This window comes from Pocillopora damicornis, chromosome 3, assembly GCF_964200805.1.
Source record: "Pocillopora damicornis chromosome 3, jaPocDami1.2, whole genome shotgun sequence".
In the NCBI taxonomy this organism is placed as follows: Eukaryota; Metazoa; Cnidaria; class Anthozoa; order Scleractinia; family Pocilloporidae; genus Pocillopora; species Pocillopora damicornis.
Genome location: NC_142672.1, coordinates 7,262,493 through 7,279,364, shown reverse-complemented (window position 1 = coordinate 7,279,364; position 16,872 = coordinate 7,262,493). Strand labels below are relative to the sequence as shown.

The window sequence follows — 16,872 nt, the reverse complement described above, 5'->3', positions numbered from 1 at the left end:
GACCAGGCTCCTCTCTTTACTCCAGTCAACTTCCAATTCAGCCTGGCCCTTGATGGGGCATGATTGTCATCCCACTGTGTAGAGGCGGTTATTTGTGCATCTTTGATTGCCTCACTTTCCATTCCAAGAGGTGTGCTGCACACTGAAATAAGTGAACATAAATTAATTGAGTAAGACGTCATTCGGCTTGTCAGGAGCTTGGAAAAGAGAAAAGGTCTGGGTTTTCTTCGAAGAATCGAGTTCCAGAACCTCGCATATATAAGGATAGACTATAATCAAGATTTATATATACATCTCGTTCCGATACTGTGCTACTGAGCTCTAGAGAACTATGTGGTGAGCTACGCCATTTTTAGGTTGATATTAGACGAGTCCCGCACCGTGCTAGGATCAACAACGTTGGAAGTGTCGCGAAAATGAAAAGAGCGTAAAGGATGGTGAAAATAATATCTATTAATGTCAAAGAAGTGAATTGAAAAGGCTCTAGTTTATTGGTATCCGACTGTAATTCCACTTTCTTGAGCGATGTTGCATTTGCATCTGCATAATTGTTGGTATTTATCATCTTACTTCAAAACTAATTCTTTATTCGCCGGTATACTTTCAAATCAAAGGCTTCGAAGAATTACCTCATGGTATGTCTTAATTATTCATTTGAGTGGTGAGAACTGTAAATCTTTGCCATATTCTTCCAATAGCGCAAGTTGCACCCTTAAATTACCAATTTAGAAGCGTTAACCAGAGCTCGCAAGACGAATGATCAAATTAAATGAAATCAATAAAATCTCAAAGCATGATAAATAAGCGTAAAATATAGCCGCAACAGATACGTAAAATCAACTTGAAGAAAGAATAAAATCGGCTATAAAGGTAAAATAAATGAAATCATAACCTTAAAACAGCAAAATATGGTTAATAGATACGTGAAAATCAATTTGAAGACAAGAATTTTAATTGCTCACGCGGCGCGACCAAAAGAAGATAGAGAGCGAAAAGAAAGAAAAATCAGCCCGATCATTTCAGCCATTTTGAACTTTGCTGATAACCCCTTGTACTCAGGCAAAAATTCGTCCCTAGTGTCAACCCCTAAGTATTTGAACAGAAGGCAATAGCATAATATTGGGGACAAAGGTAAGCTTAAAACGGGGAGGTAGGAGATGACGTAATTACTCAAAGTTTTAATGCATACATTAATTGTCTAACAGATCAGAGAATAGGGTTAGTGAGTTAGTGAATGAGTGAATTTTCCTTCCATAATAAAAACTTACAGTACGACTAACGTCATACCATGAGGTAAAAAAGGCCTGTTAAAAGGCACCCCTATTTGATTTTTTATTGCCATCATTTGTTACTGTTAAAACGTTACCTGTACAACCGTAGATCTCTATTCTCATCGCTATGTTTTTATATCACGCTATGGGTAAGATCCTTATGTATCGTGCTGTGATTGGAGGTTTAAGAATGTTGAAAACAGCAGTTTCACTATCACCATTTCCGGGAAATATCTAAGCGAGAAAAACATAGAAAGCATCAAGGAAAAATGATGCGTAAGGCTTACGGATGATTAACAATGAAAGAAAAGAGTTCTGCGTCTGCTTTTTGTTATATATTTGAATGACACACTGTAGTGGAAATTTGTACAGCTTAGGAAAATACTCGATTATTCGTGAGGTTCTTTGGCTGGAAACCATCCCTTGAGATCTACAGTGAGTGATGGCCTTTGCTCTCATTGGGTCAGAAAGCCACTTTCCTTTGCTCGATACAAATTCTTTACATCGCAACAATAGCGAGAAAATTAACGCCACTTGAGTTGTTCTCTATGTACGTTTTGTCATGCATGTGCAAATAAGCGTTGATAGAGTTATAAAATCTCTTATATAAATTTATTTCCGAAGTATTTTGACCACGCCAATAATTCTCAAGGCAGCTCTGCATTGAATTAGTTGGCGCTGCGTACCTTGGGGTTGCCACCACCAATTTTCATGTAAGACTTGAAAGTGATTTCGTTAATACTGTACTCTAACTGAAAGGAAGTAACCCACTCGTCATAGCCATCCCTCCCTTGAGTCGCTACTCGTGTAACTCGAGAGTAACTACCAAGATCCACCTGAAGCCATTGATTACGGTCATTTGTAAGAGGAAGCCAACCGCCCTGCTTTATTCCACTTATCTTGGTATTCAGTCTGGCGCGTTGTGGTGCATGATTATCATCCAGTTGTGATGATGCACTGATTTGGCCATCGGAGATCAGTCTACTCTCCATACCAGCGGGTGCAATGCAATCTAAAGGAGAAAACAAAAATTGATCATCCTAACTTAGTTTACTCGGTGAAGTTCCCAGCCTGAGTACATGATTTGTAATTTGGTGTTTTTTGTCGAATCATACTATTCGACAAAACGCTGAGGACATCTTTCCTTTCTTTCCCTTACATTCTCCTACACTATCATTTTATTATTTGTATGTATGTGGATAGGCTTCTTTGTAAATGTACCAAAGTTGCGATTGGTTTGGGAAATTTAAGGAACTTATTTATTCCTTCATTTTCAATTGGAAAAATTCAAACAGTTCTAATTTTTAGGAAGCGTCCTATGAATTATTTCGTCAATGGCTCAAGCAAGACCTCATCTCGGATCCGAAAAACGTCTGATCGTGTCATGGTTAAATTCGTTTAAATCAGCCAGTTATGATTATGCTGAGTCAAAGAACGTAATCGACAACTTTTCCACTAAGCTTCAGAAGAAGTATGTTATAAAGTAGTTCCCCAACTGGATGATCTTTGGTCGACATTTAGTCCGTGGAGCGGTTAAGAACAAACGGCCGCGACAGATTTGAGTCAACCCTAATAGTAACCTTTTCACTATCAAGTAATTTTGCTTTACATCAATGTCATGTGAAAAACGATAAGAAGAACCCAACAAGAAAATATTTTAAAAGCCACCAATAGTTTTCAATACCTGGACATCCAAAGAGCTCTATCCTCATGGAGATATGTTTGTTCCATTGTGTTGGGATTATGCGGACATAGCGCGCTTTGAGTGGCGGACGAAGTGTATTATACACAACCTCGTTACGATCTTGGTTTCCCTTAAACTCCTGAAAATCGTTATTAATGTCACAGTCAAATTAAGATCTAATTTGAAGTCTTAATTGCGACGACTTACTCTATTGCTGGTTTGTTCGTTTGTCCTTTTTAGCCGGCTCTACTTTCAGAATTGCACTTGAAATAACAGGTGATAATGAATAACTAATTAAATAAATAAATAATTTTGCGTTGGCACACTAACAGTGCTTCCATGGTCTCTTACCCGTGGTTATGTCCTGTTCATACTGAGTGCAAACATTAAATTACAGTATTTGCAGATGTATATTTTCATTTATGAAAACAATTATGTCTATTGGAAGTTAGCTCAGTTGATAAAATTCCTTAAATGAGGATAAGCCTTACCGTTACCGAAGTGTCCCCAGTTTTTTGGTAGAACTCGTACATCACTCCATTATCACTAAACTGCAACCTGTATCTGGTCACCCATTCATCAACTCCGTTCACCCCCTGAGTCGCCACTTGGGTCACATGAGTGTAACTACCAAAATCTACCTGAAGCCATTGGTTGGCATCGCTTGTAAGAGCCGACCACCCCCCAGCGTTGTTTCCCACGGTCTGAAAATGCAACCTGCCTTGTACTGCGGAGTGGTTTCCATCCAATTGCGAGGAAGCAGTGATTTGCGCATCAGATATCGACCTACTTTCCATTCCAAGAGGGACAGTGCATTCTGTAATGAATGAATTTTGAATTTTTATCATTAGACAAGAAGCTTCTCATTAGCATGCAACTACAATCTAGCTTCCAAGCGTCTTTCACGGTTTGATACTTTATAAAAATGCGTCCTGGCTCAACTGAAAATTTTCAAACATAAGCGCAATTTCCATGATCACATCACGCGATCACCGTTACGAATACCCTCAGTTTATTGACGAACAAATTAGAGAGAGTACACTATGACAGGTAAAGGATACTAAAATTGAAGTAGCTTTCCTCCAGCGAGAAAAAGGTAATTCATATTTTCAAGAGAAATAATTACGAAGTCAAGTCCTTATTCGTTATACTATATATGACTTTTGCAGCTGCAAAAATGTATGTTTAATTACTGATTTGATAGCATGGCTTTAGTCTATAATCAAAAATTTGTGATATGTGAAACAATTTCAAACAGTTCTGAAATATCAAACTTTTAACAGAGTCTATTCCTGTTAGGCCTCAAACTTGTTGAGAGCTATCCTCCTTCCTCATAAGGAAAATAAATTCTTGAAAACATGCCCTGAATAAAATAATATTTTGACAATACCTAGGCAACCATGGATCTCGGTTCGCATTCCAATTCGATAGTTCCAGAGTAAAGGTTTGAATCGAATGTAACGAGCTGTAATTGGTTGCCTCAACTTGTTTAACACAACTGAGCGGAAGTTTTGATTTCCACTAAGCACCTGTAAAATGATCATGAAGCATGACTTAACTTATTATCGACTTTCGTACTTCTTCAAACTATTGTTACAAATAAGACTTAACTCTTATTTTGTTTGGTGGAAGAAGAATAGAAAGAACAGAGGGAAAGTGCTCTCCCTCTACTAAAACGAAGCATGCACCGATAACTGCCGTAACGACTGCGTAAGTGACTTTGAAATAAAAAGGTTTCTACATGGCATGACGCAGAAGGAGATAACATAGTGATTAACTTCTCTCAGGGAACCCAGCTCAGACCGCAATAATCATATAACCATAAAAAAGTATTTTTTTAAGATAAGTCAAGGGCATTTTCAAATTCACTTCAATGCCACTTTCTGGATATACCTTTGGAAGACTTCCTCCAGGTTCTTTGTAAAAATGAAATGTTATTCCATCGTCGCTGTACTGCAGATTGTAACTGGCTGTCCAACATTTTCGCCAGCCTCGTAGGTTCACTCCTTGAGTTGCAACACTCGTTACGCTTGAGTAAGTTCCAAGATCCACCTGAAGCCACTGTCTAGGATCAACTGCTCTGGCAACCCAGCCGCCCAAGTTTAACCGTGCAAATTTTGCAGAATTGTAATTATTCCATTCGGTGGAGGCGGTTATTTGGGCATCGGAGATAACCTGACTCTCCATGCCAAGTGGTGAGGAACAACCTGAATGGGTTTAATCAGAAAGGAAACTCAAGAAAGGTGCTATAACATCCCTTTCAAAACGAGAATCTTTCCCTCTAATCTATCAGGATGAAGATAAGTCGGGTACAAGTTTTAGAAGCAAATCTTGCATGATCAAAGATCATAGGCTAAGCTCTGAAAATTATGAAGAATAAGTACTCTAAATCCTTACTTCAAACACTTGCATATGTTTTTTTTACAAAATACAGATTTTAAGCAAGAGTTCAAAAGTGAAATAAGATACTAAGATTCTCTTCGCTCCTTGACAGGAAAATAATTTAGAAGAAACATGAAAGGCGTGGTAACATGATTTCGAACATTTTATTTTTTTAGGAGGTTTTCTTTCCTTAACCAGTTTTGTACACTATTTTCCCTCGATGTATTGGTTTTTTGGCTCTTTTCCTGCCTCTTTTGTCGGTTTTAATCGCACTATATTTTGTTTGCATATCAAATTTTGCCTTCTAGGTTCAAAGGTGTTTTACACCCATCTTGGCGTCCCCAGAAAAACTAAACAGTTGTGTTCCTTTGTGACACCAAAAGTGATTTTTTTCTCTACTTAAAATACCATCATGTTATGAAATACCTCCACACCCATAAAGCTCCATTCTGAGTGATATATGGTTGTACCACGTGACTGGCAAAAGTCTGATATAACGAGCTCTGATTGGTGAGATCAACTTTTTATACACAACTGTATCACTGTCTTGATTGGCGTGAAGTACCTGATAGTTAAAACCAAAATCAGCTGAGCTCAAGTAGATACCTCGCTTTCGTAGGACAGTTCATATATACACAAAATTTGGAAAGACTGATAAACTTAAAGGAGTGTCATTAGGTCCTATGTCCACATCGTAATTTTAAAGGTTTATCAGATTATGACGAAACTTCACTGATTCATAATGATGCCAACATTTTGTCAAACAAAAAAATTGAGTTTATCTTCCAAAACGAATTTTCCTTTCGATCTTTGGATTATGTTAAAGTTAGCCAAGTCAAACCCAGACACAATGCTGTTGATCAGAACATTTTTAGGTGTATTAATTGATCGATGCAATGCTAAAAAAGCCAGACAACGTTATACTATAAAGTTATGGTACATGTAGGTAAGTTTCAGGGGAATCGTTTCTTTTTCAGTACCTCTTAAGAAGAGATTTGTAAGGAAAACCCATTCAGAGAATGAATTCATAGAATGATAATTGAAAGACACTTTACTTTTGCAGACATTTTCCCTGACTCTTTGTATGACTGGAAGATCACTCCGTCAAAACTAAACTGTAACGTGAAAGTTGTAATCCACTGCCGCCATTTTGTTGAGTTCCTTCCCTGAGTCGCCACACCTGTTACAGTGGTGTGACTGCCAAGATCCACCTGAAGCCATTGGTTACGATCATTTTTAAGAGACGACCAACCCCCTTGCTTGATTCCCTGTTCAATGAAGTTCAGTCTCGCCTGTCTTGGTGTGCTGTTGTTGTTCATTCGCGAAGAAGCAGTTATCTGGGCATCCGAAATCGCGCCACTCTCCATTCCAAGGGCTCCTGCCAATTAAACAAACAGAAGAGGTCAAGCATTTTTTATCTGTAAAATGTTCGATTGTATCAAAATTTTGTCTTCGGGATCTTCTTAAGATACATCTCAAACTCTGAAATTGTGCTAAGTAATTTTGTAATACTGTCAGTCAACAAACTCTTACCAGAACACTTAACAGCGCTATAAGAGGCTTGGAACCCATAGAAAGAACCATTCTTATCTGATCTGAATATTACGAGGAGACTGTTTGACGAAGAATAAATTCCATTCTTGGGGGGAGGCTGACCCCCATAGAACACTCCCAATACCTTCCCTGTCTGGTCATTGCCATCGTACACATAAACAGCGTCCGTGTTGTTCTCAGATTGTAGACTGAAGCGTGTAAACATTAAGGCCACCTGAAAAGATGCTTTCACCATGATCCTCCACATGCAGTATTGCCCATCTGGGTATATTTCGGGATAGTTAGGTGAGTGAATGACGCCTTTTTGTCCCTGTAAAGTTTGGTTTTGACATTTATAGTCTCCTACGAGCAAGAAAAAGTTAGTTGGGGTTATTTTCATTGAGCTCGAGGGCACAAAAAAATTGTCACAAGTTTCCGCAACTGCATGTAGTTATGTCCATTCTCGCAGCCCATGAAACTCGTTCTCTCTGACCTTTTCGTTTCACTCTCAATCAATGCTCAATCAGATTGAGTAAAAGAGCTGAATTTAACTAACAAAGCACCTTTTTCGGAATACCGGTCGATCAAGTTGGAACCCAAAGATAAAGCTTTTTTCACCGATTCATGTACATCGGTAACTTGTAGTAACAAAGAAGGACGAAGAGATCTTAGAGAATTACCTGTTGGTTAAAGGTATCTACGTAATAAGTGCAACAGACTATACTGACTTGACATACTTGATGAAAGGGGAATTTTCAGAGTTATTTGACTGGGCCCATTATATCTCGCTTTCCACTGCTGTATCTTTTGTTTCGACATCCAGGATGGTTGTCTTGTGCCTGCGTAACCAGCAAATGCAAAAGAAGACCGAAAGTTTCCAAGAACAGGATCACTAGCCCCCAGTCTTTTAAGAGCGCTAACTGCTGATGAGGCATATCTCGAACCTTCGTCTTGAACACCGACCAAAACGATTTTGCTAAAAAAGAGCAAAACAAGGACAAAAAAAGAGTAGTTTAAGGTCAGAAATGTAGGACAAAAAGGTCAGCACTTGGTTTTGACGTCATCTGTGTTCTATTACCGAACAGACACATAGCAACATGCAATATCTTTGGTAACCCTTTAACTCCCAGAAGTGACTAACAAGTAACTTCTCCCTGCAATATCCATACACTATCCAGCAAACAGGTAATGAGAATACTCAAATGTATCAGGTAGAAGTTGTTATCTTGATCTAACACCAAATTCTCGTAACTTATTTACAAGGAAATGTGTAGCAACTAGAGGTGAGAATTAACAATCAGATCTTGGGAGTTAAAGGGTTAAATGGTGAGGCATCATTTCAAAGGTATGATTGGCTCAGGCTAAAATTATTAAATGGTGACTGTCGGCTAACAGGTCACTTTTTCGGAATACCGTCTAAATACCTCGGGTAACACATTGAAAAAGATACAAGGTGTTTCGTATGCCTCCTTGTGCCTTTTTTCGCCGGGAAAACTGTCCTAAATGGAGCTTCGTGATTCATCGTGCCGTAAACGCTTCGATTTTGATCTTGTGAACTTAACGTCACAGGTGTATACATTAAGCAAAGTAAATATGGCAGATAGTACTTCGAGAGAAAGCAGTTCTATTTCGGGGTCTGATTATTCGGATTTTGAGGCGTCGATGGAGGGTGAACATAGTGAAAGGGTTTATGAATCTGTTGGTGAAATCAACAGCCCGTGTGTCGCGGCCGCCTCAATGAAGAAAGCAAAAATGGTGAGTGCATTTATGATTGTAAATAAAGTATCTGAAAATCAGTCGCTGATTTAATGTAGGAGCGATCAAGTAAAGAAAGCGAAATGTGCAGACTCTTGCATACCATGAGAGCGAAGTGTTTTTATGTTACACGCACGCACCTTCCGAAGCTAAGGTTTTTTTACTGACTGAGAATATAAAGACACACGCTTGTGGAGGTGAATTTTATGGATTATACACATTCACACGCGACTGAATCGGTTTTAATTTTCCCTTTGTTGAATTTGGCGAATGATTGAAGATTTCTCGGCTTTTACTTTTAAACACGATGCAGCAAAAGATAGCATTCGCACATGTAGAATTGTAAATAAAGTAAAGTAACCTAAAGTTTGAGTTATCTCTTTTTTCCGCTCGTAAATTTCGGCAGCAGCTGAACAGCTTGGACGAAGTTGTTACTTTCAGGTCTTGACGTGATGCTTTTCGCTGCCTTACACACGTGTGACGTATCACATCACGTGACCTGAATCGGACCATTTTCAAAATGGCCGTTAATTAAGCGCCGAAAAAAATTTGTAGAAAATTTGACTTTGCATAATATATCATTATTTTGCTCATTTAGGATTCTTTAACCTGAGAGGAATGTATTGGGACAAAAAAAGGAGAAAAAATTGGCGTCAGTTACCCTTTGAACAACATCTACAGACCAGGGCCGGGTTGTTCGGGGCTGGGTTAAGATAAGCCAGAATCAGATCTGAGAGCTTTGGGAAAAAATTCAGTCGAATTTCTTTTTGTCTAGAATATGACTATTTGATGCCCTATAAAGAACACAGAAAATTTTAAATCCAAAAGGAGTTTCGAATAAAAGAATAAAGAAACCCAGATTACAATTTAACCTTGGGTTAGTGCTAATCGGTCTTCGATCAACTTAGCCCTGAAATAAAATTACATACTTTCCTTTGATGCTGTTGAGGTAGTCCCTTAGGTTATTACCGGCAGATTTAATCCCATATGTGTCGAACACTTTTGAATCAAGAATGACACCTAAGTGATAAGAAAAAGAAAAAGAAAAAAACATATGCCTAGTTTGAGAACCGACAATTGTACGCAAATCGAATCTTTTACAATATTCATTTCTTAAATTACATTGGAACACTGTTCGTCTGGGGCTCAATGAATTTTGAGCACGTGAGAAAAACCCTCGTGGTCTCTTTAGGTCGAATAACGTCTTAGTCGTATTCTCGTGGATTATTCAACAATATTCACACTTCGACGCACAAGTCTTCCAAGAAATAATGAAACTTCTTGAGAAACTCTAAAGGGCCACTTAGATCATGCCTGAGCCAAGAGGAGCTCTTTGCTAGTCACCGTTATTGAGCTATTCCTTAGTAATAAATAAGAATTTAGAAGTAAAATATTAACCGTGGTTCACACACCTGTTGCACCGTCCACAACAACAACATTATGTCCTCTGCCGTGACGAGAATAATCCACACCGTTCACCTTGATGTAAGCAATTCCACAAGAGTTCGGTGTCAATAGTCGATCATTACAACCTTCACTGCGAATATAGACATCTAAACCAGGAGCCGCAACAAATGCTGCAACAAACCGAACAATTCGTTTAGTCACAACCATCAATCAAAATAAAGGAAAATATTACAATAAGAACTCAGAGTAGACTTCCCGTTACACGGGAAAAATGGGATTGACGATGACGCGGTTGGCTTTTATCTTTCTACGATATGATTGGTTGAGACCGTAAGGTTCAGGCATTCTACAACAATACACAAACCAAAGCAATTTTGGATTGCTTTCGATGCTCAAATAAAAATGGCTTCATTACATGCAGCAACGATAGCAAATAGGAATTACTGAAAGTGAAGAGTCTTTTCACGCAAACTCAAACTCTAGTGTCAATTCTTGAAACATCCTTGGTGTAGTTGCGACCGCAATGTGCTAAGAACAACAGTAATACATGGAAAGGCCTGTACGAAAACTTGTCAAGAACACGGAAATTCTATCAAATTACATATTGGTAAACTGTGATTAAAAATTGCCTGATAAGGAGGAGGAATGTTTTGACCCTAAAAAAAAACCGTTTTTTTTTTGTGCCGACACATCTTGCCATGAGTTTGCCAAAAGCAAACGTTGATGCAGGGTGGAAGCTGTTATCAAACTCTGCTTTAGTGCAAGGCAATATGATAACGAGCGATTATGTTCCAAGACTAAGAACAAATGAACAAACACAGCAAAATTAATCTAAACACACGCACACAATGAATTACTCAAAAGATAGCCCACTTCCTCTTATCCCCTCCATCTGTTCTCCCTCCTTTCGAAACTAGTTGGAAACGCTTTGGAGGGTTATTTGAGAAATAAAGTTGATTGCGTTATTTGGATGAATAATTGATCCACGCTTTTACACAAGACGTAACAGGAAAATCCATAGATGTGTTTGGGCTTGGCCAGAAGTCAGCGTTGTTCAGATTCCGTTGTATAAAAGTTAACAAGAATAATGTCTGCGCCCAGCCTTCAGATTTAGGTTTCTCTTTCCGTTATAGTCTATCAGAGAATAGGAAATTCCCTTCTCGAGTATGACTTGAACTCTTTTGCACAGAAAAGAATGAGAGAGCTATAGAAGTGTCTGAGAGAGCTTTTGATGTTACAAAATTTGTCACGGAGCAGTGAAAAAATCTTGCACCGAGTTTGTTTTAGAAATGCCATAGAAACACTTCTTGACCTAATACATTCCATCTGGCCTCTGAATCTCAAGAAAGCGTGATGAAATTTAGTTCTTGGAGAATCAGTTGCAAGAGTAGGGGATTATTTCGTATGTTATAAACAACATTCCATTGGAAAGGTATTCGATTCATAGTGTTCATTGACCATGCTAAATCCTCACCTGAAGATAAGAAACTGTTAAGCAGAACAATCAGGGCTAAAGTTGTCCACATCGACATCCTGAATCCCTCTTTGAAGATGTTACCAGACAGACGATCCGTAAAAATGAAATGCTTTTGCCCAAATCAGCTTTTTCTAAAGTTAATTTGTCATCACCCGAGGTCAAATCGTGATGCACGCTCGAGACAGATGTCAAATGGTCAATTTTGCGTGCTTGTATTTTTCACAGGAAGTTTCTAAGAATATTTTCAGTTTCTAATAACAACGTTTTCGCCGTTCATAACTGAAAAGGCCCAACGGCGCATTCAAGTTTTATTATCCATCCTGAATTTGTCAGACCCATTAAGGACGTTAGAGGGTGAAACAAATGGCTGTGACATTTAATCAACAAGATACGCGGTAAGGATATCCTGTCTGATTATGGAAGTTCATGTGTTTCATCGAGATATCTGTGTCATAAAAATAAATATCATTTGACGCGAGCCGAACCTATATCGATAGTACCGGTCAGCGTTTGTTACGTGGGACGCTTGTGGCAGTCCACGTTTAGGATTGCTCTCCGTTTCGTTTTCAACTTTAAAGTAAATAGACAGTTTTTGACTTCACTATGATGTGTTGCTATTTGTTTTTGAAATGTTTGAAGTGCTCGACTTTAGCAAACGACTTTAGCTTCTGGTGTACAGCGCATTTTCACGTTCAGTCGCTTACTAGTAATTGTGCAAAAGAGTCTTCATGTGCTTAAGATCAGGAAAGTTTATTAATGAGTATATTAATTTTTTTTATTTTCTGAAGCCACGGTATTGCTATTTTAATGCTAACTAATTCACAGCATCGAATCAGAGATCTAACTGTCCATCAAGTCAAACATTTTGATGCGGATATGCTCTGAGCACAGAATGACGTCATTCTGACTTCGTCACAGTCTCTCCGTCTTAGTCCAACATCAGCGCTGATATAAATATCATCCGAATACAGTAAGGTAACGCAGGCGTTCATGAAACTAATTTGCAGAAATTCATCTCAGCCCGAAACGAAAAAACGAAAACAGCATGTGAGTATTTCTACTACTAATTTTATATAAAAATACTCTTTAATGTTCCATTCGGTCATCAAACTAAAACACCGAATAGATTATTGAAATCACTACGTTGGTGACAATGTATGGAAATGATAAAAAAATTGTATTAGTGGCATTAGAAAGAAAATTTCAATTGAGCGCCGAAAGTAACCCAAGATTGCATTGGTTTTGCTTTACTTTGCCCTGAGATTGTTCCACTCTGCCTCTACGTTTAGTAAAAGGAATTGGAAAATAATGATAATTTAAAAAAAAAAACTATTAAACAATCAAACCTACAGAATCACACCGAAGTCATACAGGTGAATTCGAAAAAAGAAACATGCATGGTATTGAATAATTTTCCATCCATTCCTCAAACAAATTCCTAGGATCTGGATTAATTTAATCACCATCCTAATTACGAACTTGTTTTTTTTCATAAGCGGAATAGGTTTCTATGTATCCCTATTTAACTTATAGAGCAAGAAGGTCTTCTCTTTATTTCATGACTTCTGAACAGAACTTAGCAAGTGTGAGCCAGTCTTGGTTTAAACTTTCCCACTCGGCCTCTGACTCTAAGCATAAAAATATTAAAAAAATAGATACATTGTGTTATTTCCCCAATAAGCATAGTGTTGAGAGTGAAAATTTACAGCACCTATAGTTAAGAAGATTGTCTATTACCAATAGTATCTGTTTGAGTGGACAATGCCTCAAACAGAGATAGGAGACACATTACATACATACATAATACTTTATTGCATAGCTCCCCCTTGGGGGCTCTTCTGCCATACATGAATGTTAAAATATCAAGTTACAGAAAAAAAAGGAAAAAGAGAAAACAATACTTCAGTAGTAAAAACTCAATATGACGATTCTTCCTTTAACAAATTTAAGAATGAAAGGGCTCAATATGTGGAGGTATTGGAGAGTGAAATTCAAAGGTAATTTAATTTACAGTTCTTACAGTTATGCAATGGGTCAGCTGTAATCAAAAGATTACAAACCTTCCAACGACTCGACTTGCTGCAACTCACGCTCTATCTTGGAACAGACTTTCTTCAAAGATGATAGCTCAGCTTGAACTAGTTTCGATTCTTCGTCAATATATCTGGCTGAGTCTGTGAGCAAGGCAAGTGAATAGATGATGTTGAAGAGCTGGAATGTCTATAACTGCAATATAGGCAAAGACATTTAATTTAAGCAATAAATTATTAGTTGCATAATTTATGAACTAAATATGATGATAGTTAAAAGAATTGTTTTCGGAAAAAATTCTTATTACGTACTTATAACGCATCTGTACATTTTTCTCATTGAACTACAGTTGTGTTCTCCCATTTTTGATGTGGTCTCTCATGTTTGTTTAATAGGATAAAATTGTTTAATTGAACAGAATGACTTAATAAAGACGACTTAGAAGAAAACAGGAAGCATGAGACCCTGGCCCTCTTGGGTAACGAGCTGATTGGCAATTGAACTCAAACAGTATAACTTACTGGAATTTTCACATTTGAGGATTGGCTTCACAGGAACAGTAGAGCCTATAATGTCAGGATTCTCCAAGTCTGCAAGTCTTTCCTTCTTGGTGCATCTGTACACCTCATTTGGAGGAGAGAAAGTTGGGGCACAGAATAGTAGAGACTTTCCCCTGTTTGCTTTTTCAACCAGTCTAACTTTGCTTCTACCATTGGAATCCACCTCAGGTTCATTGCACTGATAGGGGCTTGCAGCTTGTGCTTCATTTTTTCTGGCTTCCTTTGCAGTGGTGTCTGTAGCCCTAGAACTGGTACCATTGCTATTGGCAGCTTCCTTTGTGGATTTGTGATTCTGCACTTTCGTGGCTGATTTCTTTCTTATCATTTCCTCACTGGCCTCCTTCATTATTTCATCCCATTTTTCTTCATCTGAGCCTCTGTACCAAGAAAACCAATCATTTTATAAATTCAAGTTCATTCTTTGTTTCAAATTCATAAGGGTTAAGTTAATGAACTTATTTACAATTTTATATTACACGAAAAAATTGACACTTTAAGTAAGCTTGTGTCGTCCACTTGCAGACACCTAACATTTTCAAAAGTTTAGGTGAAATTATACACTTTCAGTTTTTTAACAAACCATGTAGAGTGAATGAAAGAATTAAGAAGACCCTCTAATGTAGAAAAGTGCAAATTGCATGCTCACATTGTACATCAATATATTCCAATTTTGTTCTTCATATTGTCATGTTGTACTCAGAGCTCTAAAAATACAAAGACAAGTGTTATTGAAATGATTGACTTGGCTCATGAAGATAAAGGTTTCTCCAGACTGTGTATAGTTGTAGTAAGACAGCTAAGTAAGAGCAAATTAAGCTGTTGAATGGAGTCTATAGTTAAACCTTTTATTAAGCTGCACTGTATTAAACGTGCATTAGGCAGTCAGTAATGTCAAAGTCCCAAATTTTTTTTCCCTTAAATACTATAAATTTCACCTCTACCAGGTGATCACCTCTAATAGATGGTCTTGCAAGTCACCCTTTACATAATCCCAACAGTCTGTTTCTACTGTCTTCAACCTGTATTGAAGGATCACTCAAAGCTGATCCACTCAAATAAAACGAAAACTAACCCACAATATAATTTAACTAAACTTTTGTCGATGTTTATCTTTGCATAGAAATGTAAGTACTTGAGTTCAGATGTCCTCAACCCATTGCAGATTATGTTTCTCCTTTAGACTGTTAAGTCAAATATTATATACGAACATCACACAAGTTATTTGCTGACCAACCTGTATAAACCCTTTAATTACCATGAGTGACCAAGACAGAATTTCTCCACACAATATAAATGCAATATCAAGCAGTCAAGTCATGTGAATAAAGAAAATTATCAATTAGGGGATAATTAATTGATTCAATACTACATTCTCTGAACTAACATTATAAGAATTGTATGGTTGACAGTAAAGAGTATTAAAAATTTGATCTGAAAGATAAAGGGTCAGGCAGTCAGCCAACATCTATAAAGTGGTTATCCTGTCTTTCCTTCAGGCTGACCACCTAACACAGGTTCAACTGCACTTTAATCTGAGCATGCAATACTTAATTAAAGGGCTAAATAATGGTACTTTTGGCTAAAACAACATAATGTGTTATTTTGCTTTCTTTCAATTGCATTTCTTCTTTGTTACCACTTTGCACCCTAACCTTAATATGCATATTCTCTATACTGTTCTCTATACCTTTCCTAATGTGCTGACAAGGAGAATTTGAGTAACAATCTAAAGCTTCTTTAGTTGATGATCATTTCCTTTATTCTCATGACCTTAATATCCTTTGCGAACTAAATTCCCAGTTTTCTGGGTTAATTACCTTTGTGCTGTATTTTGCCTTCTTTTCCTTCCAAAAACTCGCAAGTTTGTGAGGTCGCCTAATTGTGAGAACGATCTAAGATTAGCAAAGTAATCAATGGAGAAAAGTTGACATGAATACAAGGTGTCTTCAATGTAACATGTAGTGCAGCTTATAAAAAAACTCATCAGATAGTTACAAACCGGGCAACAAAATTTCTACATGGATTTGTGCAAACCAATTTAACGATAAGGAAGCACTTTCATCTTTTGTTGTTTTGGAATACAAGGGGAGGCCATTTACTTTGTTGACAAAATGTTAAAAAAACCCTACCCTAGCTAGGTGGTAAGTGTATGATAAACGAGCCTTACACTTCATTTTCACCCTCTACCGTGTCTTGCAACTTCATGAGGTAAACTATTTTCCATCTGATACACGACTGTTTGTGTTCTAGCAGGTAATTTATTGTTAACAACTGGGTTGAAAACGTAAATTAGCTACCGTAAAGGGTAAAACACATCGCGAAGGTGTTCTCGGAATCGGTTGACCGATTCCGAGAACACCTTCGCGATGTGGAAAGAAATGACAAGGACGCATCCAAACCAGTCGCTAGACACTTTAATCTTCCTTATCATTCTAAACAGCATATGGCAGTTTGCGGCCTTTCCTTACATCTAGGCAGTTCGGAAAGCCGTAAAACACTAGAACAAAAATTTATATTCCAAATCGGCACCCTAATCCCCACGGAATCAACGAGCGCTTTTCATTCAACTAATTTATTCCTGTTTTCTCGTCACCATATTCCCACCAATGGCGTGGCTCCACTTTCTACATATAAATCCACACACAACCCACGATTTCTCTAATCGCTCTGACGAAGGGCTAACGCTCGAAACGTCAGCTTTTTTACCCTTTACAGTGGCTAATTTACGTTTTCAACCCAGTTGTTAACACTAATTTACCTGCTATACTCTCC

General features: G+C 37.8%; 2 protein-coding genes across 2 annotated transcripts in view; both read right to left on the bottom strand.

The window, feature by feature from the left end:
- LOC113665658 (uncharacterized) overlaps positions 1-16,186 on the bottom strand; it is a 72,763-nt gene extending 56,577 nt beyond the window's left edge. Inside the window, exons 1-3 of the mRNA XM_089198916.1 lie at positions 15,918-16,186; positions 14,062-14,477; positions 13,570-13,683 (exon numbers count right to left, since the gene is read on the bottom strand). Of these exons, the coding sequence (XP_089055042.1) occupies positions 13,570-13,683; positions 14,062-14,477; positions 15,918-16,084 (697 nt within the window). The 5' untranslated portion in view covers positions 16,085-16,186. The remainder of the gene's footprint in view (positions 1-13,569; positions 13,684-14,061; positions 14,478-15,917) is intronic.
- Positions 4-11,818, bottom strand: LOC113665694 (uncharacterized). The gene is made up of 14 exons (XM_089200225.1): positions 11,507-11,818; positions 10,038-10,202; positions 9,555-9,645; positions 7,608-7,846; positions 6,871-7,233; positions 6,393-6,715; positions 5,764-5,902; positions 4,849-5,162; positions 4,346-4,484; positions 3,447-3,772; positions 2,956-3,094; positions 1,958-2,283; positions 1,367-1,505; positions 4-142 (listed from the first exon to the last, which is right to left on the bottom strand). Exons 1-13 carry the CDS (start codon positions 11,562-11,564, stop codon positions 1,410-1,412), a joined length of 2,718 nt encoding a protein of 905 aa, XP_089056351.1. The 5' UTR covers positions 11,565-11,818; the 3' UTR covers positions 4-142; positions 1,367-1,409.
- Positions 16,187-16,872: the final 686 nt, after the last annotated feature.

What these genes read in the sequence shown, in the direction of transcription:
- LOC113665694 (XM_089200225.1), bottom strand. Translation starts at nt 11,564, where the DNA reads ATGTCGATGTGGACAACTTTAGCCCTGATTGTTCTGCTTAACAGTTTC. An exon ending in TAACAGTTTCTTATCTTCAG is followed by an intron (nt 10,203 to 11,506) that starts GTGAGGATTTAG and finishes GGTTTGTTGCAG; the next exon opens with CATTTGTTGCGGCTCCTGGT. An exon ending in GGAGCTTTATGGGTGTGGAG is followed by an intron (nt 5,163 to 5,763) that starts GTATTTCATAAC and finishes AAACCCATTCAG; the next exon opens with GTTGTTCCTCACCACTTGGC.